The sequence below is a fragment of the Chionomys nivalis genome, chromosome 19, assembly GCF_950005125.1.
Source record: "Chionomys nivalis chromosome 19, mChiNiv1.1, whole genome shotgun sequence".
In the NCBI taxonomy this organism is placed as follows: Eukaryota; Metazoa; Chordata; class Mammalia; order Rodentia; family Cricetidae; genus Chionomys; species Chionomys nivalis.
In genome coordinates this window covers 34,018,988-34,041,936 of record NC_080104.1, presented here as the reverse complement: position 1 = coordinate 34,041,936, position 22,949 = coordinate 34,018,988, and the positions used below count along the sequence as shown (strand labels likewise).

Genomic DNA, 22,949 nt, shown 5'->3' with positions numbered 1-22,949 from the left:
AACCTTAAATGTAAATGACCTCAACTCACCACAAATAAAGAGATATGGATTTGCTGGCTGGGTTAAGAAAACAGCTTGCTGTTAAGATCCAGCTTGGTGTTGCTTCCAAGCAATACATCTTTCTAGCCAACACATGCACAGACTGAGTGTGGAAGGATGGTAACGAATCTAGTGAGTGTGTAAAAGTGGGAAAGAAGCTGCTGCCACTATTCTGATAGTGGATAGTCGTCAAACCAAAATTAGAAGAAATAAAAAGACCACTATATATTAACAAAGAAAACAACATATTAAGAAGATATAGTCATCGTAAATATACTCACCAAACGTTGGGACTCCCAATTTCATAAAACAAACACTAGTGGACATTAAAGGTCATGGGGTATGTTCTCATGCAGTAATAGTGGGTGACTTCAATATTTCACTTTTCTTTTCAGATAGGTCATTTAAACTACAAACCAATGAAGAATCTCTACAATGAAATGACACCACACAGGCTGGAGAGATAGACCAAGCAGTTAACAGCACTTGTTGCTATTCCAGAGGACTGTAGTTACGTTCCCAGCACCCATGAGTACCTCACAACTGTCTGCAACTTAAGCTCTAGGGAATCCTGTGCCTTCTTCTGGGTTCTGCAAACACTGTGCACAGGTGGTATGTACTCTCACTGATAAATACACAGACTCATAAATATTTTTTTTGTAAATCTTAGAAACCACATCTTGAGCTGGTTATGGAGGAACAATCATCACAGCACTTGGGAGGCAGAGGCTGGTAGATTTCCAGGAGCTCTGGGACAGCCAGAGTTACCTAGTGGGACCTAGCCCAAAACAAATAAACAAACCCACAAAGCCCCAAACACCGTATCATAGACTAAATAGATTTAGTAGATATCTATGGAATATTTTATCCAGCATATGTGGTCTGCCCCAAACACCATATTATAGACTAAATGGATTTAGTAGATATCTATGGAATATTTCATTCAGCATATGTGGTATTCATATTTTTCCCACCAGCTTATGGAACTTTCTTTAAAATAGAACATATTCTAGGCCATGAAGTAAGTCTTAGGAATACAAAATAATTTGAACAATTTCTTGTATTTAAAAGACCATATAGAATAAAACTAGCAATCAGTAACAATAGCAGAATCTCTAGGAATTATAGATACTTGGAGACTGAATAAAATATTCATGAATGATCGCTGGGTTGATGAAGAAAGGAGAGGGAAAAATTCTAGAATCAAATGAAGATAAAAACACAATTTATCAATCTTTGGGGTACAGGTAAAGTCATTCTAAGAGGAGAGTTTATAGCTATGAGGGATGACATTAAAAATCCAGAAATTTCAAATACATTTGTTAATGATGCACCTCAATGTCTTAGAAAAACAAGAATAAGCCAAGCCCCAAAGCAGTAGGTGGCAAGAGGTAATCAAGATTAGGACAGAACTTTATGAAATGGAAGCTAAAAGAATATAGAATTAAGAAAATGAAATGATAAGCAAGATCGATGAAAGAGAGAAAAAGAGAGAGAACCCAAATTAATGTAGTTAGAGATGAAAAAGAGTTGTTAAAATCAGTTTCAATTAAATCCAGAGGATCGTAGGGAATACTTGGAAGGCTTAGAGTACAGACAAAGAACCCTGGAAAAATCTAGAGGAAATGGATAGATTCCTTCAAGCATACGACCTACCCAAATTAAATCAAGCATATATAAACAAGATACACAGATCCACAGAAGTCAACAAGAATGAAACATGAATTAAAAGCATATTAACAAAAAAATTCCAGAACCAGATCTATTTGCTGCTGACTTCTACAAGTCTTCCAAGAAGAGCTGATGTCAATGTTCTTCAAACTGTTTCATAAAAATATGAAGGGGTTTTGATGGGCATTGCATTGAGTTTGTAGATTGCTTTTGGTAAGATTTCCATTTTTACTATGTTAATCCTACCTACCCAAGAGTATAGGAGATCTTTCCACTTTTTGGTGCCTTCTTCAATTTCTTTCTTCAAAGATTTAAAGTTCTTGCCATACAAGTCTTCCACTTGTTTGGTTAGAGTTACTCCGAGATATTTTATACTCTTTGTGCCTATTGTGAAGGGTGAATTTTCTCTGATTTATTTCTCAGCCCATTTATTGTCTGTGTACAGGAGGGCTACTGATTTTTTCTTTTAGTTAATCCTGTATCCTGCTACATTGCTGAAAGTGTTTATGAGTTGTAGAAGTTCCTTGGTAGAATTTTTGGGGTCGCTTATGTAAACTATCATATCATCAGCAAACAGTGAGAGTTTGACGTCTTCTTTTCCCATTTGTATCCCCTTGATGTCCTTTGGTTGTCTTATTGCTCTAGCTAGGACCTCAAGAACTATATTGAATTGATATGGAGAGAGTGGGCAGCCTTGTCTTGTTTCACTGGGATCACTGTGAGTTTCTCTCCACTTAGTTTGATGTTGGCTGTTGGCTTGCTGTATATTGCCTTTATTATGTTTACATACGTTCCTTGTATCCCTGCTCTCCCCAAGACCTTATCATGAAGAGATGTTGTATTTTGTCAAAAGCTTTTTCGGGCCGGGCAGTGGTGGCGCACGCCTTTAATCCCAGCACTCGGGAGGCAGAGACAGGCTTTTTCGGCATCTAATGAGATGATCATGTGCTTTTTATTTTTCAGTTTGTTTAGATAGTGGATTATGTTGACAGATTTTTGTATGTTGAACCATCCCTGCATCTCTGAGATGAAGCTGACTTGATCATGGTGGATGATGGTTCTGATGTGTTCTTGGATTTGATTTGCCTGTATTTTATTTAGTATTTTTGCGTCAATGTTCATGAGTGAGATTGGTCTGTAATCACTTTCTTGTAATGTCTTTACTTCTTAGGTAATTATAGCCTCATAAAAAGAGTTTGATAATGTTCCTTCTGTTTCTATTTTGTGGAACAATTTGAGGATTATTGGTATTAGTTCTTGAAAATCTTGTAGAATTCTGAGGTGAAACCATATGGTTCTGGGCTTTTTTTGGTTGAAAGACTTTTGAACACTGTTTCTATTTCTTTAGCAGTTATAGGTCTGTTTAAGTTGCTTATCTTGTCTTGATTTAATTTTTTTTTTTTTTTTTTTTTGGTTTTTCGAGACAGGGTTTCTCTGTGGTTTTGGAGCCTGTCCTGGAACTAGCTCTTGTAGACCAGGCTGGTCTCGAACTCACAGAGATCCGCCTGCCTCTGCCTCCCGAGTGCTGGGATTAAAGGCGTGCGCCACCATCGCCCGGCCCTTGATTTAATTTTTGTAAGTGACATTTATCCAGAAAGTTGTCCATTTCCTTTAAGTTTTCCAATTTTGTGGAGTACAGGTTTTCAAAATATGACCTGATGATTTTCTGGATTTCCTTCGTGTCTGTTGTTATGTCCCCCTTTTTATTTCTGACTTTGTTAATTTGGATATTCTCTCTCTGCCTTTTGGTTAATCCACACACCTACAAACACCTGATTTTTGACAAAGAAGCAAAAAAATATCAAGTGAAAAAAAGCATATTTAACAAATGGTGCTGACATAACTGGATATCAATGTGTAGAGACATGAAAATAGACCCATATCTATCACCATGCACAAAACTCAGGTCCAAATGGATCAAAGACCTCAGCATAAAGCCAGTCACACTGAACCTCATAAAAGAGAAAGTGGGAAGTACACTTGAACACATTGGCACAGGAGACCACTTCCTAGATATAACCCCAGTAGCACAGATACTAAGAGAAACAATTAATAAATAGGACCTCCTAAAACTGAGAAGCTTCTGTAAAGCAAAGGACACGGTCAACAAGACAAAACATCAGCCTACAGAATGGGAAAAGATCTTCACTAACCCCACATCAGACAGAGGTCTGATCTCCAAAATATACAAAGAACTCAAGAAACTGGACACCAAAAGATCACACAATCCAATAAAAAAAAATGGAGTACAGACCTAAACAGAGAACTCTCAATAGAGGACTCTAAAATGGCTGAAAGACACTTAAGGAAATGCTCAACATTCTTAGCCATCAGAGAACTGCAAATCAAAACAACTCTGAGATTCCATCTTAACCTATAAGAATGACTAAGATCAAAAGCACTGATGACAACTTGTGCTGGAGAGGTTGTGGGATAAAGGGAACACTCCTGCATTTCTCGTGGGACTGTAAGCTGGTACAGCCCCTTTGGGTATCAGTATGGTGATTTCTCAGAAAATTGGGAAACAACCTTCCTCAAGACCCTGTAATACCACTTTTAGGTTTATATCCAAAGGATGCTCAATCGTACTACAAAGACATGTGTTCAACTATGTTTATAGCAGCAACATTGTTTGTCATAGCCAGAACCTGAAAACAACCGAAATGCCCCTCGACTGAAGAATGGATAAGGAAAATGTGGTACATTTACACAATGGAGTACTACATAGCAGAAAAAAATTATGTCATCTTGTAATTTGTGGGCAAATGGATGGAGCTAGAAAACATCATATTGACTGAGGTAAACCAGACCCAGAAAGACAAACATCACATGTACTCATTCATAAGTGGTTTTTAAACATAAAGCAAAGAAAACCAGCCCACAATTCACAATCCCAGAGAACAAAGAGGATCATAAGAGAGACATAAGTGGATCTAATCTCCATGGAAGTAGAAAAAGACAAGATCTCCTGAGTAAATTGGGAGCATGGGGACAATGGGAAAGGGTTGAAGGGGAGGGGAGAGGAAAGGAGGGGAACAGAGAAAAATGTAGAGCTCAATAAAATCAATAGAAAAAGAAAAAAACATAAAACAAAACTAAAAAAAATATGAAGAGAAGGAACATTACCAAATTCATTCTATGAAGCCACTACTACCCTGATACTAAAACTAGATAACAACAACAACACATACACACACAGAGGGAGAGAGAGAGATAGAAAGAGACAGACGAGACAGAGAAAGACAGAGAGAAAGAGAGAGATAGAGACAGAACTAAAGGTCAGTTGCCCTGCCGAATACAGATCATATAGTCTCAATAAAATTCTTGTGAACTTTAGGACACATTAAGAAGACCTTATACCATGACCAAGAGTGGTTCAACATATGAAAATCAATAAATGCAATACAGAGCACAAGTATACCTGAGGACAAAAACTACATGATCTTTATAATAGACACAGCAAAGACCTTTGAGATAGTTCAATATTTTCTCATGAATGAAATAGTTCTTCATGAAAAAATTAGAAATTGAAGCTATAAGCACAATTTAATAAATGGTCTACACGGAAAGCCTGCAGTCAATATATTTGCTATATGGGGAAGAATGAAAAAGACCCCTCCCCTCAACCAAGAAAGAGACAAGAGTTACCATTTACACCTCTCTTATTAAGTCAATGTTTGAAGTCCCACTAGAGAAATAAGATAAAAAGGAAATAAAAGGGGCACAAATAGGAAAAGATGAAGTCAAATTGTCCCTCCGTGCAGATCACACGGCCATATATTTAAAGACTAAAGATTCTTCCAGAAAACTCTTAGACATGAGAATTAATTTCAGCAAAGTGGTAGACACAAAATTAACTTACAAATTTGAGCAACTTTTCTATATGTGAATAATGCATTTGCCAAAAAAAATCAGAAAATAATCTCATTCGTAATAGCTTTAAAATGCCTAGATAAAAAAATCTTACATCATTGAAAATGACCAGTAATAAACCTAACCAAAGGAATGAGAGACATCTACAGTGGAAACTTAAAACACGGAAAAAAGTTGTTGAACAGGCAGGCTCTAGAAGGTAGAAAAACCTTCCACACTCATGGGGACATTGAAAAAGGCAATACTGTGAAATGGCTCTATTACCAAAACAGATCTATGGTTTCAACACAGTCACCATGAAAATTCCAGTGTTACCCTTCACAGAAATAGAAAAAAAAGTCCAAAAATGAAAATGAAATACAAAAGACCCCAAATAGTCAAAGCAGTCCGTTTCAGAAAGAGCCATCTTGGAGGCATCACAAACCCTGACCTCAAATCACACTGTAGTAACATAGTGACAAGCCACTGGGAGTGGAGTAATGGAATAAAATGAAGGAGACAGATACAAGCCCATACAACCAAACCAACTAAACCATCGACAAATGTATCAAAAATAGATACACTGCAAAAAAGACAGTATTTTCAAAAAATACCTCTGGAAAAACTTGATTTCTCACAGTAGAAGAGGAAACCGGATCCATATCCTTTACCTTAAGCAAAATCAATTCAACATTGTTCAAAGACCATAATTAGCACTGGCACTCTGGCTGCTAAAGAAAAACATTTCTAGAGACACGCATAAGCAAGGACATTCTTCAAAGGACCATAGGCCCACAGGAAATAATTCCAAGAATTGGCAAATAGGATTGTATGATCATTAAAAAAAAAAAAACAAAAAACAAAACTTCTATACAGAAACTACTTGTGGGGGAGGACAGAAGCCAGCAAGAGGGTGGGATTGGAGGACAGGCAAGAGAAATGGGGAGGGGGATTGATAAGAGCACACATATGTCAGAAAATTTCACAACAAATTCCGTTAATTCATTTGTTAACTAAAAGTCAAGAAAAATAAAAATAGAATTATCATATTATTCAGAAAGTCTGTTTTTGGTTATATATTCAAAAGAAGTAAATGTACACACTTAAATAGATATTTGTGTATCCGTAGAAATATCATTCACAACAATAGCCAGAAGGCAGAATGGTGTCATGTCCACTGACTGATGAATATGTCCATACAAGGGAACACAACACCTTAGTACTGACATAGGCTACGACAGGATGGAAACTTGAGAACATTATGCTAACTGAAAATTGTTACCAAAGGGTTTGTCCCCAAATAGCCAAAATGCCAGAGAGGCAGAGAAAATGATTGCCAGGGGTTCTGTGGGGAGGGGGACTGGAGCTGTTACACAGAGATTCTGTCTAGGGAGAGGAAAAGTTCTGGCAATGGATGGTGGGGAATGGCTGTGCAAAGTGCACATGCACTTGATGCCATTGAACTGTATACGTTAATTGTAACAACGGCAGATGCTATAATACGTGTCGATGGCAAATGCTCCATTACGTGCACTTTATCACACTAACAATAACAACATAAAAAGATGTTGGTCGCCGGGCGGTGGTGGCGCACGCCTTTAATCCCAGCACTCGGGAGGCAGAGGCAGGCGGATCTCTGGGAGTTCGAGGCCAGCCTGGTCTACAAAAGGAGTTCCAGGACAGGCTCCAAAGCTACAGAGAAACCCTGTCTCGAAAAACCAAAAAAAAAAAAAAAAAAAAAAAAAAAAAAGATGTTGGTCATATGGTCTGTTAACGAGGACCCATGAGTGGCCTTTATGGGAAGGGCTGGAAGAACAGGATGATATTTGAAGACAATACAAGGAATTCCCCTCTGTGTTTGACTTTTGAAGAAGTCATTTCTCTGTATGAGGTTATCTGTTACAGGCTTTGGGACTCCCAGACTTCCCCTGCAGAGACTTCTGTGTATATATGAGAGACGGAGCTGGACACCCCTGGAGAACAGAAACTGTTAGGTCATGTCTGGAAGAGGCAGTTGGGTAGGAATGATTGGTTTGACCAAAAATGGCAATTATAGCTGGGAAAACACTCTGGGGTTTGCCTTGTTCACAGAGGAATTGAGTCTCTCTGGAAAGTGAGGTACCAAGCGTCTTTCTTTCCACTTACTTGGAACATTTCGGAAGAACAAACAACAGAAAACCAAAATCCAAACCCGCCTGCCTAATTGAGACCAGAAGCTGTGAATTTTAAAGATGGCTTCCCACAGGGTGCTTGCCCATGCCTGCTCCGATTCCACAGGCAGAGGGAGGGAGGTCAAGTATTAAGGGGCACAGATGACACAGAAAGCTTTCCATATGCTGAAGGGAGACCCCAGACAGGGCCGACAAGGCCATCTTGAAGATTCAAAGCCAAGGGACTTAGTGCTCTGGAGTCACGTAGGTGATGTGTGGTCTTCCAGATACATCCTTGTAAAGCTCAGGATCTCCATTGACGGAAGGAATTGAAAGTGTTCTTAAACCATAGGATAAACAGAAATAGCCCAACACCCCCCGAGCTCCAGAGCTGCTCAGTTTTGCTATTATGGGTTGCAGAAGTCAGAGAAGAAAATCTTAGAGACAGTCCTGGGGGCCACTTAAGAGGTTTTGCACAGCAGGCTTCAATAGCTAAGCACTGTCCTGATAAACTTCGAACTCAAATTCAGTGTTTATACAAATAAGGGTCACGTGACAGCCTCCCGTCTAAAGACAGGGCATGGAGGAACACACCTGTAACCCCAGCATTCTCAGGCCAAGGCGGGAGAACCCTGTCGTGAAAGAGGAGGGAAATCAAAACCTAGAGGCAATTTTTTTAAAGCCTGTTTTCCAGTACCATGTGAATGATTCGTCCTCTGTCTCCGGCATCTCTGGTCACGGCTAATTCAACAGCTGTGCAAATCTGCTCCTCAGCAGTGATAAGTGGAAAAGGGGCTGCTCTGGCCCGAGTGTGTTCCCCAAAGCCCATGTGTTGGAAGGAAACCTGATTCCTAAACTCTGTGTTTATTATGGTCATTTTAGGTGGGGCCCTTGGAAGTAATCAAGGCTGGATGAGGTCATTAGGGTAGTGCCGCCATGATGACATTAATGGCTTTATAAGAAGAACAAGAGAACTCAGCTGCCACACTGACTCTCTCTCCCGGGAATAATGTTCTCCCGTGTAATAATGTTGCAAGAAGCTCTTCACCAGATGCTGAACAAGTGTCAGCACCTGCCTGGACTTCTGTTATCTAGAATCAGGAGGCATATAAAACCCTCATAGATTACCCTGTGTGTGACATTTGGCTAGAATAGTAGACAATGCCTTGAGATGGAAGGGAGGCTGTATCTCTGAAAGGGTAAGGGAGCTCATATGTGTAGCATCCCCTGGTCCTGGGTACCAGTGCTGGAAGCATGAGGCAGGGAAGCTTAGTGTGGTTGTAAAGTACCCATGGAAGTTGGAGAAAAGCCTTAGGAAGGGGAAAGAGCTGTTGTTCATTCAGGACGTCAGCTAGGATGAAGGCTGTGAGATCTGTATCTTTTTTTTTTTTTTTTTTTTTTTTTTTAAGTCCAAAGATAGCTGCAACCTGTGAGATGCCATTATTTCCTTCAGTTCCCGCTTGGAGCATGAGACTGGGTACCAGGTTTTATGTTTACATGAGCACTGTGGAAGGAAAGCTCTGGGAAAAAGTCACTGAAGGCTATGAGCACACATTGTAGGACATCCACAGTGCACCTGACCAGACCTGTGAAAGCCTGGAGTACAGGGGCTGGAGAGATAGCTCAGTGGTTAAGAGCGGCTGGCTGCTTTTCCAGAGGTCCTGAGTTCGATTCCCAGCAACTACATGGTAGCTCACAACCATCTGTAATGAGATCTGGCACTCTTTTCTGGGGTGCGAGCATACATAGAGGCAGTATGTTGTATACATAATAAATAAATAAATCTTAAAAAAAAAAGCCTGGAGTACCACTGCCAGGAATATTATGTCCTGGAGCATCCTTTTAAGGAAAAAAATCCAACCTACTTGACTTGCCGTCCAGTCCTGCTGACTTCTGAGGGCTGCCTGGCATCACAGGACCCGGGCATCATAGGCTGGATGGGTTGGCTCAGCAACAGCCTTTCAAAGGAGAAAGAGAAAAGGGACAGTATAATGAGCACTTGTGATGGCCAGTTTTCCAACTGTCACCTTGATACAATCTAGAGTCACCTGGGAAGAGAGTCTTGAGGGACTGTCTATACTGTGTTGGCCTGTGAATATGTCTTGGGAGAGACTGTCTTAAATTATTTGCTGTGGCCAGCTCACTTCAGGCTGCACCATTCTCTAGACAGGGCTCTTGAAATGTGTAAGAGTGGAGCGATCAAATTGAGCACAAGCAAGCGAGTGAGCATGTATGCGTTCATTTCTCTCTGCTTTTGACCGTGGATGCGATGGGACTTGGTGTTTCAAGTTCCTGTCTTAACTTTCCCACAGTAATGGACTGTAACCTGGAATTGTAATCCGAAGAAAACTCCATTCTCACCCAAGTTCCTTTATGGTAGAGTGGTTTTTGTTTGTTTGTTTTTAAATTACAGAAACAGAAATGAACTAGAACAATACCCAAACTGTGGCCCCCTGATGGCAGTATTGTGAGTCACACAGCGTGTCATTGTCCCTGACCTTCAGGACCCCAAGGTCTTCCCTGCTGTCACCTTAACTGAGACCAACTGGGGAAGCCCTGGAAGTTTCCTGCCTCTCAACAGGGTGGTTTCGTACCTGAGCTGCCGATCGTGGCTGAAGTCAGGGCTGGGCTGGCACTGGCTGGCATCCTGAGAGGTGGGAGCAGCCGTGGTGAGGCTCAGGCCTGGAGGAAGCACGGCAGCCGCGCTGCTGAATTGGGCTGGCAGGCTGCTCACTGACCGGCTGCTGGCGGGCAGCAACTGTGAGCTTCTCATGGCCTTTGGACCCTGGAGTTAACAAGAGGAAAAGTTCAGACTCGGCCCAGACCATCTCTCTAGGAGAGCTCACGCAACTTCCATCTTGCCTTGCCTCTAAGGTAGGGCCTAGCAACAGTGAAGCAAATGGTTTTTATTTTGAGTATCTTCCCCACCGGATTGTAAGCACCTTGAAGATTCTGAAAATCTCATCTCGTGTTCCAGGCTCTCAGCAGAACTGAACCATTGAACTGCGAGTTTTCTTTTTCCTTACACATTTTGCTTCTGTAACAAAGAGCTCTTTGCTGTTTGTCTACCTCACTGGTCCTATGCCTGCCCCAGGGCCTTTGCATAGGCTGATTCATCTTGACAAAAGGTTCTTCAGCTGGATGCTGATACAGCTGACTCTCACCACCCCCACCAGCTTTGCTGACACATAGTCCTCCCAGGGAGGCCTCTTCTGACCATCTGTTTAAATCTACAACCCGTCTCCTGCCTGGCACCCTCTGACACACTGTGGTGTACCCATTTGTTGCTGTTCTTCCCATTGGAACTTCATGGTTCTCTTGGTGCAGGCCATGCAGTGAGCTTCAATAAACATCTACTGCCTCAGATAATAAGTGAGCGAGTGAGTGGCCTTGCCCTGATTTTTCTTTTCTGTCTGTGACATTGACTGACCTTTCCTATGGTGACACCTTAATGCTTTAGATTTTAGTTTTTACAATAATCTTCTAGTATCTGTGTAAACTTTTCCTCAGGTCTTTGTTTTTCCAAAATCCCCTTGGTCATTCTCACCTATTAGTTTTGTGTTTTGTTTTGATGACTCTTTCAAGTTAAAAGGCTGGGTTTTTAGGCAAAACTCTTAATTTGTTTAAGGATTAACTAAGCTCCCTTCTGTGTGTAGATTTGATTCCAATCCCTGATAAAAGTACTTGGAAAACATCACATCTGTACTGACCATGCACAGCTGTCCCCATCATCCCTAGATAACAATTATTCCTATAGCTCTGGTGTTATATTGGTCATTATAAGTCATCTATGGGACTGGAGCAATGGCTCAGCAGTTAAGAGCCCTGTCTGTTCTTCTAGAGAACCCAAGTTCTTTTCCCAGCATTCACATGGTAGCTCACAACCAGGTGCAAATCCATGTCCAGGGGATTTGATCCCTTCTGTGGCTTCTGTGGGCACCAGGCATGGGGAGCACAGACATACATGCAGACAGAACACCCATAGACATAGAATTAAACAAACAAACATCTGAGATTAGTTAAAACATGATGGGGTCTGGAATGTAGCACACTGGTCCAGTGTCTCCACGGCATCTAAGAAGACCCGAGTCTGAGCCCCAGAATCAATAAATAAGTAAAAAAATTATATAGGAAGATGCATGCATATCTTGTGTAAACACTCTATCATTTGATATGAGGGATTGGGTCTCCTCAAGTTTTGGCATCCATGAATAATTTCATACCATCCACTACGTATCTGGAGGGATGGCTTTATTTATCCATCTTGCACTGTCCACTGGCCCAGTTTCCAGATTCTCTACCCGATGAGGAACACCTTGAGGTCTACAACACCCCTCTTTTATTGCTGCTCCCTAGGGAACAGATACACACTGGTGGTGTAGGAGGTCCTTCTACATTTGTGTTGCTTTCATTGGTTGAAATAAAGAAGCTGCCTTGGCCTTTTGATAGGGCAGCCATTAGGTGGGCGGAGTAGACAGAACAGAATGCTGGGAAGAAGGGAAGTGTGGCAGATGCCATGCTTCTCCTGCCCAAGATGGACGTTGGTTAGACTCATGCCGGTAAGCCACAACCTCGTGGTAACACACAGATTAATAGAAATGGGTTAATCAAGATGTGAGAGTTAGCCAATAAGAGGCTAGAGCTAATGGGCCAGGCAGTGTTTAAATGAATGCAGTTTCTGTGTGATTATTTAGGGGTTAAGCTAGCCAGGCGGCGGGACACAGTCTGCTCTCCTTACAACACACTGGAGCCCATTGTGTGGCTGTGGAGGCATCAGGAGAGGCAGCGATCTGCCATCTATGCTGTGATTTCTCAGAACAAGGGACTCAGGACTTTGCTCTGCTCTATACAAGTGTCACTTACCATAGTGACATGGTCAAATTGTGAGGTCACTGTGGCTTGTACTGCATGGCAATGGCTACCAAAAAAAGGGTTTTGTAGGTGGTCCGGGGGCAAGGGACAGTGAACAGAGGTGGGTATTTACATGACAGTGTTGAGAGAGGACAGGTAGGTAAGGGGCATAAAGCCCAGGTGCAAAGTGCAGAAAGAAAAACAATATAGCTCGGACCCTCAAAATGACTTTATAATAACAATTAAATAAAAACATACATGCGTACTCTTCCCCTAGTTCAGACAAAGGTTTCCAGAATTGCACAGTTGCAGGAACCAAGTGCATCTTGGCTGCGCGAGTGTACCCTAGGGATGCAGACAGGATGCGCAGGAGGGAACAGTACCTGGGTGGATATCACATTCGATTCTCGGAGCAGGTGCTGGCTTGTGACTTGGGTCGACGTGATCTGCCCTGGCAGCGGACTGTCAACCACGAGCTGGGGCTGAGCGGCTGCTGCAGGCCTTTGCTGCAGCTGCTGCTGGCTTGTTGGTCGCTGGGCACTGCTGAAGCTCAGGGACACAGCTGGCTGCTGCAGAAACATCTGGGAAGAGAAGAGAAATGCCTGTGAAGTTGGGGCTGTGTGGGCTTCACACGTGTCCACCTTTGTTGCCTTTCTTGTCCCAGGGAAGAGGGGAAAATGCCTGGAATCCTTGACACACCTAAAAAAGATTCCCGGGAGCCGGGCGGTGGTGGCGCACGCCTTTAATCCCAGCACTCGGGAGGCAGAGGCAGGCGGATCTCTGTGAGTTCGAGACCAGCCTGGTCTACAGAGCTAGTTCCAGGACAGGCTCCAAAACCACAAAGAAACCCTGTCTCGAAAAAACCAAAAAAAAAAAAAAAAAAAAGATTCCCGGGCTCAGCAGCAGACAGCATATGTGTGCTCAGCAGCAGATAGCATGTGTCTGTGATGCTGCCGGCGTGGGCCAACACACTAGATAGAGTTGTTAGAGAGAGAGTGTCCCTGCTCTCCTGAGGGTCACAGTTAAGTGGTTAGGTGACTGGGATCTGAGAGTGCCAAAGAGGCCTGCATCTAGGTTCTCTCTCCTTTCTTTTTTCTTTCTTTTTTTTTTTTTCAAGACAAGGTTTCTCTGTAGCTTTGGTAGAACTAGCTCTTGTAGACCAGGCTGACCTCGAACTCATAGAGACCCACCTCCTCTGCCTCCCAAGTGCTGGGATTAAAGGTGTGCGCCACCACTGCCTGGCTTTCTTTTCCTTTCTCTTTCTTTTTTCTTTTTTTCTTCTTTTCTTTCTTTCTTTCTTTCTTTCTTTCTTTCTTTCTTTCTTTCTTTCTTTCTTTCTTTCTTTCTTTCTTCCTTCTTTCTCCTTCCTTCCTTCCTTCCTTCCTTCCTTCCTTCCTTCCTTCCTTCCTTCCTTCCTTCCTTCCTTCCTTCCCTAAAGATTTATTTGTTAATGTATAGTGTCCTGCCTGCATGTATGTTTGCAGGCCAGAAGAGGGCACCAGATCTCACTACAAATGGTTGTGAGCCACCATGTGATTTCTGGTTCTTGAACTCAGGACCTCTGGAAGAACAGTTAGTGCTCTTAACCACGAAGCCATCTCTCCAGCCCCACATCTAGGTTTTCTATGCACAAACCAATATACTTCTGAGGTCCAAGCAGGCGTATCTGTGTCACGTTAGAAGGGAACGGCATCGTAGGAACAGAATGGTCCATATACTAACAGTGGGAGAGGGCATGGTATGGCTCATGTTATACTCAGAGCAGGGCTGGGTCTTATGCCCCACCTTAAATCTCTAGTGACCAGGGTTTGCACCTGTAGTGCTCTTGGGAACTTTCAACCCAGGCCTGAAAGGAGAGGGGGCAGCCCTGCTTCCAGAGAGCAGGTTACTCAGTCTTCCAGGCAGGACAATAGGAGCAGAGGTTGTCGCCAGGTCCGCATTTTTAAAGTTACACTTGTTTTGTAATCATGTTTTGTGACATAAGCTGCCTTAGCCACTTAAGGCTGTGATACATTATTAGTTTAAGAAAACGCGTCAGTGTTCATGAGGATTCCGATTTAGTGCAGTTTCTACAGTACACAGTCGATCCGCATTATCTGTGAGTTTCCATCTCCAGACTTATCCAGCCTGAGGTCAAGACTGCTCAGGGAAGGGTTGCAGGCGTACTGAAGCAACTGCACATGACTTTGTGCATCATTTCCTAAACAATGCATTATAACAAGCACTTACGGAGCACGTAGATTGCTGGAGGTGTACGACCCATCTAAGGATGATTCAAAGCAGGCGTGTCCAACCTTTCAGCCCATCTGGATCACACTGGACAAAACCAAATCGTCTTTGGCCCCGTAAAGGCGTTTAATGAATGGCCTGGTATTTTGTGTGATGCGGGACAGGATGTTGTCATCGACAGAGTTTAAGAACCACTCAGTCAAGTCACAAAAAAACAATTTAAAATGTTTTAAGTTTATGACTTTGTGGGCTCACAGTTGTGGGTTGTGGGTGGGACACTCTTGATCTAAAGAACACAGGAGGATGTGGGCCTATGTTATGGAATGCCATGCTGTGTCACAAAGGGTCTTGAGTTCCCGTGGATTTTAGTAGCTCTGGGGATTTTGGAATCAAACCCCGTGGACACTGAAGGGCAACTGAAGCTCATTTCAAACAGCTGTTTAAGTGATTCAACAGGTCTTCTTCCTTAGGCTTTTAAATTTTCTGTATTGAGTACACAGGATGTCTTAAAGCTTTGGATATTTGAAACACTGCATTGATATTGGCTCTGGCAGTTAGTGTGGATTGTTCAGTTTGTGAACTAATTGGACACAGATTAAAGAAAAAAAAAACCATCAAATGAAAGCAGTGATGGTTTAAGACCCAATTAGAGTTGCAAGAAAAAAAAATCCCATCTATAAGTTGAGTCTAAATGCTGAAGAAACAACTTTAATAATCTTAATAATAATATAATCAGAAGCATGTAAATACTTCTTTGGGCATTGAAAATGCACACTGATAATCTCTGTTGTGGCTCCTACTGTACATGTCCCATTCTAAGCTCTTAGCTTTGCAGTCTTTAGGGAGGAGAGGCTCTTCCTTGCAGCATACGGTAGATTGAGTTGCAGTTTCTGAACCAGGGCAACACAAACATATATCCATCCCAGAGCAGCAGGCTCACATTCCCTGAGTGCCACAGGGGATCTGGAGAGGCAGGGGTCAACCTGCCTCCTGCAGCTGCTGGGAGGAGCACTCAAAGGCCAGCTCTCCCAGTATCGCATTCACAGATGAAGCTGAGCCACCGGCCTGGGATCCCGAGGGCAGCAGGTGGCTGCGCGGACAGGTACGGATCAGACACCCTTTTCACCTACAAACATAGCTCATCCCAACCCAGGAGCCTGCAGCTGCGAAATGAAGGCTCTTGGTTACTTTAGAGCCTAAGATAATTTTTTTTTAAATATTTATTTATTCTGTATACAGTATTCTGTCTGTGTGTATGCCTGAAGGCCAGAAGAGGGCACCAGACCCCATTACAGATGGTTGTGAGCCACCATGTGGTTGCTGGGAATTGAACTCAGGACCTTTGAAAGAGCAGGCAGTGCTCTTAACCTCTGAGCCATCTCTCCAGCCCCCCTAAGATAATTTTTTAAAAAACATTTTATTATTTTTAATTATGTGCACGTGCTTCTGTGCAGACGTCTGCATGTGAATGCAGGTGCCCATGGAGGCTGGGAAAAGTCAGATTCACTGAAGTTGGAGTTCCACACCACCTGACATGGGTGCTGGGAAGTGAATGCAGGTTCTCTGGAAGAGCAGCAAGTGCTCTCAGCTGCTGAGCCATTTCTCCAGTCCCCACCCCTTTTATTTGAGACAGAGTCTTACTATGTTGCCCTAGATGGCCTAGACATGGTTATGTAGACCAGGCTAGAAATGGTAGACCAGGCTAGTCTGGAACTCACAGAGATCTGCCTACTTCTGCCTCCCAAATTCTGGGACTGCAAATATGTGGCACCAAGCCTAGCAAGAATAATTTCTGGGCACCCATCACCTCGGATTCAATACCCACACACTAGAGCATTAGTGTTTTATAATATCCCAGCTATGGCTTAGCATAAGCTTTGTGACTAGCACATGGGATGAACAGTGTCTCACAGCTTCAGCAAATCCTCAGGCTCAAGTCCTATTGCTATATTCCTTTTGACAGGAAATGGTTTGCTTGCTGACTAAGGGTCAAGTTAATGCAAGATTTGTATTTACCTTATAATATAATGCAGGCATTGTAGTTGCCTTAAAGATGACCTACTTGAATTGCAAATAAGGTCCCGCCACTGAGAATGATCTTGGGCAATAGTCATAACTTTTTCAGTGAGTTGGTTTCTTCATTCAAATAGGACTCACTGTATCAGTTAGGGTTACGATTGCTGGGATAAAACACCAAAGCAAGCTTCAGTTTCCCTGAATAACCCCTTTAGTCCCGGGCCTTCAACTGCTACTGAGGCTGCACCTTCACCAACGGCTTCTTCTGGCCTCCCATGTGCCAGGCCTCAGCTGTTCACTACAACTCCTTTATGACTTCAAAACCAGTGCCAACTGGGTGACGCTTATTCCGCCAGTTCAGCTATCAGTACAAGACACAACCTTTGCTGCCCTTGGTACACAGCTTCATGTGCTGACTCTAAGGAAACACTTCCCAGAAGATTTTACCCCATTAATTCTGATCTCTTCTTAATCATCGCTATCTTCCTAGCTCCAGCTGACCAGAACTGATAGTCCCAGCAAAGCAAACGTTTCACTTTGGTGGTTCTGGTCTCTCATTAATCACAGCCCATTCTTCAGCTCTAACTGACCAGATACCACGGATTCTTCACACAAATGGCCTGGCAGAGAGTCTTTTCTTCCGTCTGAAACTTCACAGGCCAGGTCTCCATCCTCTGCATTTCTCTCCACACTTTTATCTCCTACAGAACAGCGCCCCAAGCTCTGCATTCTCAGTGATTTTTTTTTTTAACCCACTTTTAAAAGTTCCAGAGTCTTTCCACACTCCTTCCAAAAACATGTGGTCAGGTCTATCACAGTACCCTGCTCTCCTGGTACCAATTTCTGTGTTAGTCCGGGTTACTATTGCTGTGCTGAAACACCATGACCAAAAGCAAGTTGGGAAGGAAAGGGCTCATTTAGCTTGTGCTACCACATCTCTGTCAGAAACTGAAGTCAGGACAGGAACTCAAACAGGGCAGGAACCTTGAGGCAGGAGGCAGGAGGCCATAGAGTGGTGCTGTGGCTTGCTCTCAAGGCTTGCTCAGCCTGCTTTCTTAGAGAACCCAGCACCATGGATTGGACCCTCCCCCATCAATCACAAATTAAGAAAAGCTGGTCTACAGCCATTATCTTAATGGGGACATTTTCTCCATGGGAGTTCCCTCCTTTCAGATGACTTTAGCTTGAGTCAAGCTGACAGGAAACTAGCTGGCCCAGTGACAGTGGCAGCACATAGTCCCAGAAAGGATTAGTGAAGGCAAGACATAGTACGCACTTAAGATGCAGGAAGTGTTGAATGAATACTAGACAAGAACAACACACTTCAAATAGAAGAGAGAGATCTCTGCTCCTTTGCTTGGGCATATAGGGACCTGGAAAAGGTATGGATGGGAAAAGACACAGCCAAACAGATAAGGGAACAAATCTTTTTGCTCCAACTGTCTCTGGTAGTGTCATGGAGCTAACAGTTTGGTAGGTTATGCTGGCCCATCTGTGTTGATCCATAAGGATTAAAACCCTTGTTCTCTTTAGCCTTCCGCCCTCCCACTATATGGCCAAGTGAGGTATACATATTTGGACAGCTAGCTGGTTGGCTGTTTGGCTAGACTGAAGGATGTCTCAAAGAACCAATCAAGGAACATGTTGTTCAAGTAGCACAGACACTAAGAGAAACAATTAATAAATGGGTCCTTCAGAAACTGAGAAGCTTCTGTAAAGCAAAGGACAAGGTCAACAAGACAAAACAGCAGCTTACAACCCACATCGGACAGAAGGCTGATCCCTAAAATATACAAAGAACTCAAAAAATTGGTCATCAAAAGAACAAATAATCCAATAAAAATGGAGTGTAGACCTAAACAGAGAACTCTCCACAGAGGACTCAAAAATGGCTAAAAGACACTTAAGTAAATGCTCAACATCCTTAGCCATCAGAGAAATACAAATCAAAACAACTCTGACTTTCCATCTTATACCTGTAAGAATGGCCAAGATCAAAAACTCTGATGACAGTTTATGCTGGAGAGGTTCCATGTACAGGGAACACTCCTGCATTGCTAGTGGGAGTGCAAGCTGGTACAGTTCCTCTAGATGTCAGTGTGGTGATATCTCAGAAAATTAGGCAACAACCTTTCTCAAGACCTAGCAATACTACTTTTGGGTATATATTCAAAGGATGCTCAATCGTACCACAAGGACATGTGCTCAACTATGTTCAATGTTCATAGCAGCATTGTTTGTCATAGCCAGAACCTGGAAACAACCTAAATGCCCCTCGACCAAAGAATGGATAAGGAAAATGTGGTACATTTACACGATGGAGTACTACACAGCAGAAAAAAATAATGATGTCTTGAAATTTGCTGGGCAAATGGATGGAGCTAGAAAACATCATATTGAGTGAGGTAACCCAGACCCAGAAAGACAAATATCATATTACTCACTCACAAAGCAAAGAAAACCAGCCTACAAATCACAATCTCAGAGAACCTAGACAACAAAGAGGACCCTAAGAGAGACATACATGGATCTAATCTCCATGGAAGTAGAAAAAGACAAGATCTCCTGAGTAAATTGGGAGTATGGGGACCATGGGAAAGGGTTGAAGGGGAGGGGAGAAGCTTAATAAAAATAATTTAAAAACCCACATATTATTTCTCCAGTTTTTTTCAAAGGAATTATCCTTTTAGGCATTCATTAGAATAACCAGCAGAGGGTGCACATGCTCCAGTTAAAAAAATAATAATAAAAATAAAAAATGAAAAGCAAGAGGCCACTTTCTCCTGGCTGGAGGGAGTGCCAGGGTCTCTTAGCAAAGCTCGACTGATGTGTGTCCCTTACATCCACCTGGGAGCAAACATCAAACCTCCCGGAGGACCTCCTCATAGCTGAACTTTAAAAGAACTCACAGGCACACGCTTAAGTTCCGAGCCCATGAAGCGAGCCCACTGAGCTGTGGTAAAGGACTCCGACTGAGTGGGGTCCTGGCTTGCCTCTGGGCACAGATGTCCATGCCTCTGTTTTTTTTTTTTTATTTTATTTTATTATTTTTTTTTATTTTTATCAACAACAGAGAAGAATTTCGTGGACTTCTCCAAAAGATTCTGGGGTCAGTTTTATAGAAAAATAGTTCCTCAAACCAAGTAAGAAAAGTATGTTAGAACAAATAGGCCACACTTATGTGTAATTTTCCACTCTTCATACCTGCCTAGTGTTGCGAATTATTGTTATTATTAAAGGACATCCAGAAGTAATTAATATAGGAACAGTACAAAAAGTCCTGTATGCTATGACATCATCCCCAGGCGTCAGCGATCGCCAATATGTTGTCATCCTTCTGTCTTCTCTCTCTGGTGGTATGTGGGGTAGAGGTGTGGGGAGGCTATAGTCATTTCCACTTGCTTATATTTATGGTTAAATCAGCTTTTTTTTTTTTTTAAAGAAAAAAAAAACCAAGGATCACATTTTGGTAGGAGTTTCAGGATGTATTTAAGTCTTGCAGAAAAACAAGAAGTCAGGCTGTTGGAGGAGATGTTCTCTGGTTTGATTATCTGTGGATCTCCATGTTCTTTTGGAAAATTCCATTGTGAAGACGAGGACAGAGGAATGCATGCAGAGAAGGCTTGCAGCGGAGGGCTTAGCTTCCACTGGGAAGATGTGCACCAAAGGGCTTGGCATCACAGGGGAGGTGTCCACTGAGGACTTGGCTTCTAGAAGGAAGACATACACTCGGGTTCCTTTTCTCCACAGGGATGCATACACTGGAGGGCATAGATTCAGCAAGGGAAGTGTGCATGACTTCCCCAAGGGAGGTGTGCACTGGAGAGCTTATGCGGCATAGGGAGGTGTGCACGGGAGAGTTTATGTTGCATAGGGAGGTGTGCACTGGAGAGCTTACGGTGCAGACGGAGGTGAGAGGTTGGTTTTCGTAGGGAAGTGTGCACACTGAAGGACATAGCCACAGAGAGTCCTGGACTTTAGGACCTGGCATCTCCAAGGCTGGAGAGCACTAGAACAGTCTATATCCACAGGGAAGGCACACACAGGGGAACTGGGTTCCCACGGCTCCTTGTAGAACTCAGGTACATATGTGTTTTGGCACACATCTATGCTTTGGGTTCCTAATGGGGAAACATCTTATTCTTTACAGCTGGGAGCCAAAGTGGTAGCTTTGCTGCCTATTATTTTAAAGCCTCGCTCTAATGTGGCACAGGCAGGAAGCAGAAGGCTCCAGGCACTCTGGAGGATGTTCATACGCCTACCTTGCTTTTTAGCACTTTCTGTTTCAGCCCCCCCGCTTCCTGTTAGTATAAAAATTCCATTAACGTAATTGAAGCGAGACAAGTTCAAGGCTAGCAACCAGGTTATGGATCTGTGCGAGAGAAAAAAATACTGCACTTGGGGAAGAATGAGTAACAAGTGGCCTTTTATGAATTTGACAGTTCGATGATCATGCTTTTAATTTTGTGGAACTGCTCCAGCATCTACCCGTGTCCAGGCAGGGAAGTCACTGCAGCAGAGGGAGAGTGTAGCTCACTGAGGAATGCTTGCAAGAATACAGAAGGTTTTCCCCGCGCTTCAGCACAGGTGTATCTTAGGTTGTCCCTTCTGGTAAGAGTGCCATGCAGGGGCCGGAAGGACGGGATCAGCAGGTGCCACCGAGGTCCCCTGAACCTTCCAGCAGAGCTGATGAGTACTTAGGGAAGCAGAATGGCTGGAGAGAGGATTCTGTGACCATCCAATGAAACCACACTGTCATATGTAAGTCTTGCCCCCTCAGTACCCACCATGGTGTGCCTGTTGCTGCTGGATGCTCGGGGGCGTCGGTGTGGACAGAAGTGTAAGCAGTGGAGACAATTCTGTGGCCACTGTCCTGAGCTGTCCTTTCTGCCCTCTGTATCTTGCCTAAGGTGGCTGTAAATGCTTGGTGCTCTCAAGACAGTCTCAAGGTTAGTGACAATGACGTCGGCAGTTAAAGGCTGGGCCCAAATCCATAAAGTGAAGCAGTCTTGAACTAAAATATGCATAACTCCCCGCAAGGGTGGGGGAGTCCATGTAACCTATCCAACCTATCCTTGAGGTAGATCTGATATTTATGTCCCTGACGAACAAACCCAAACCCCAAACAAACAAACGATTCTTAGAAGAATTCCAAGCAATGAATCTGGGTTTATGGCATAGGCCACTGCAGTCAGACTATGGAGTGTCCCCACTGACTTTCACCAGTGGGGTGGCAGGGTGACAGACCAACTGTCTCTATTGCTTCCTTAGGCTACAGAATTAGCAGGCTTCTCATCTCCTGCTCTGTCAGAGAAGACAGCAGAGCTCTCTGCAGTGACCTGGTCTGGTTCTATAAAACCTAGCTCTAGAGGTCCTGGGAGGTGGATCCATGACCAGGGGACATCTAGGCAGGAAAACCAGATGATGGTTTCCAGAAAGGAAATCCAGGAGGAAATCCAGTAAACAGAAATGCACCCACAGAAGTAAGGGGCGAGGAAGAGGACACTGTGAGGATTTCAAGTTTGGCCTCAGGTGGATTTCAAGTTTGTTTCACGTGATCTGTCTGTAGGAGTTCCCACGTGCTTCCTAAGCATGCTGGGTTCTGTAACACAGTGCACAAGGACTTGGGGGGACGTCCTGCCTGCTCAGAGGTGTATCCTAAGGAGAGCAGAGGTCAGCCTGTGGGGCACATCACCTGGACATTGGAGTCCTGGACCAGGCAGAGCTGTTCCTGGATCTTGTGAAGCTCTTCCTGCTGCCACCGGATGTTGGCCTGCAGGATCCGCGTCCTCTGCTCCAGCTGGTCTTTAATGGTCTGGAACATGCTGAATTGTGCTGAAAACTTCAAAAGGAATTTTTTTTTTAAAAAAGGTAAATCAGATCAAAGTGTTATTTTAGCCTGAGACTACCCTTGCCACCACCCTGATTAATCAATCTTACAGGGTTTTCTTTCCTATTCTTCAGCCATTGTTCTCAATTTCTCTGAAGAAAACGCTGCTCAGCTCTGAAGGAGGCAGAATCTAGAACAAGGGCTAGGTGTTCCGAGAATCTCTAGCCAACCTTCCTTGTGCTGATGATGGCAGCAAGCCCCTTTGCCATCCTCAATTTGATCCTAATGGGCCTGGATCCATTGAGGCCTTC

General features: G+C 43.3%; 1 protein-coding gene across 3 annotated transcripts in view; it reads right to left on the bottom strand.

The window, feature by feature from the left end:
- Positions 1–22,949, bottom strand: part of Npas2 (neuronal PAS domain protein 2) — a 187,083-nt gene that overhangs the window by 9,364 nt on the left and 154,770 nt on the right. For 2 of the 3 annotated variants that reach the window (XM_057751116.1, XM_057751117.1), the window contains exons 16-19: positions 22,504–22,650; positions 12,947–13,144; positions 10,307–10,497; positions 9,578–9,670 (exon numbers count right to left, since the gene is read on the bottom strand). In XM_057751116.1, coding sequence (XP_057607099.1) covers positions 9,578–9,670; positions 10,307–10,497; positions 12,947–13,144; positions 22,504–22,650 — 629 coding nt within the window. The remainder of the gene's footprint in view (positions 1–9,577; positions 9,671–10,306; positions 10,498–12,946; positions 13,145–22,503; positions 22,651–22,949) is intronic. The other variant, XM_057751118.1, reaches the window with a different exon arrangement.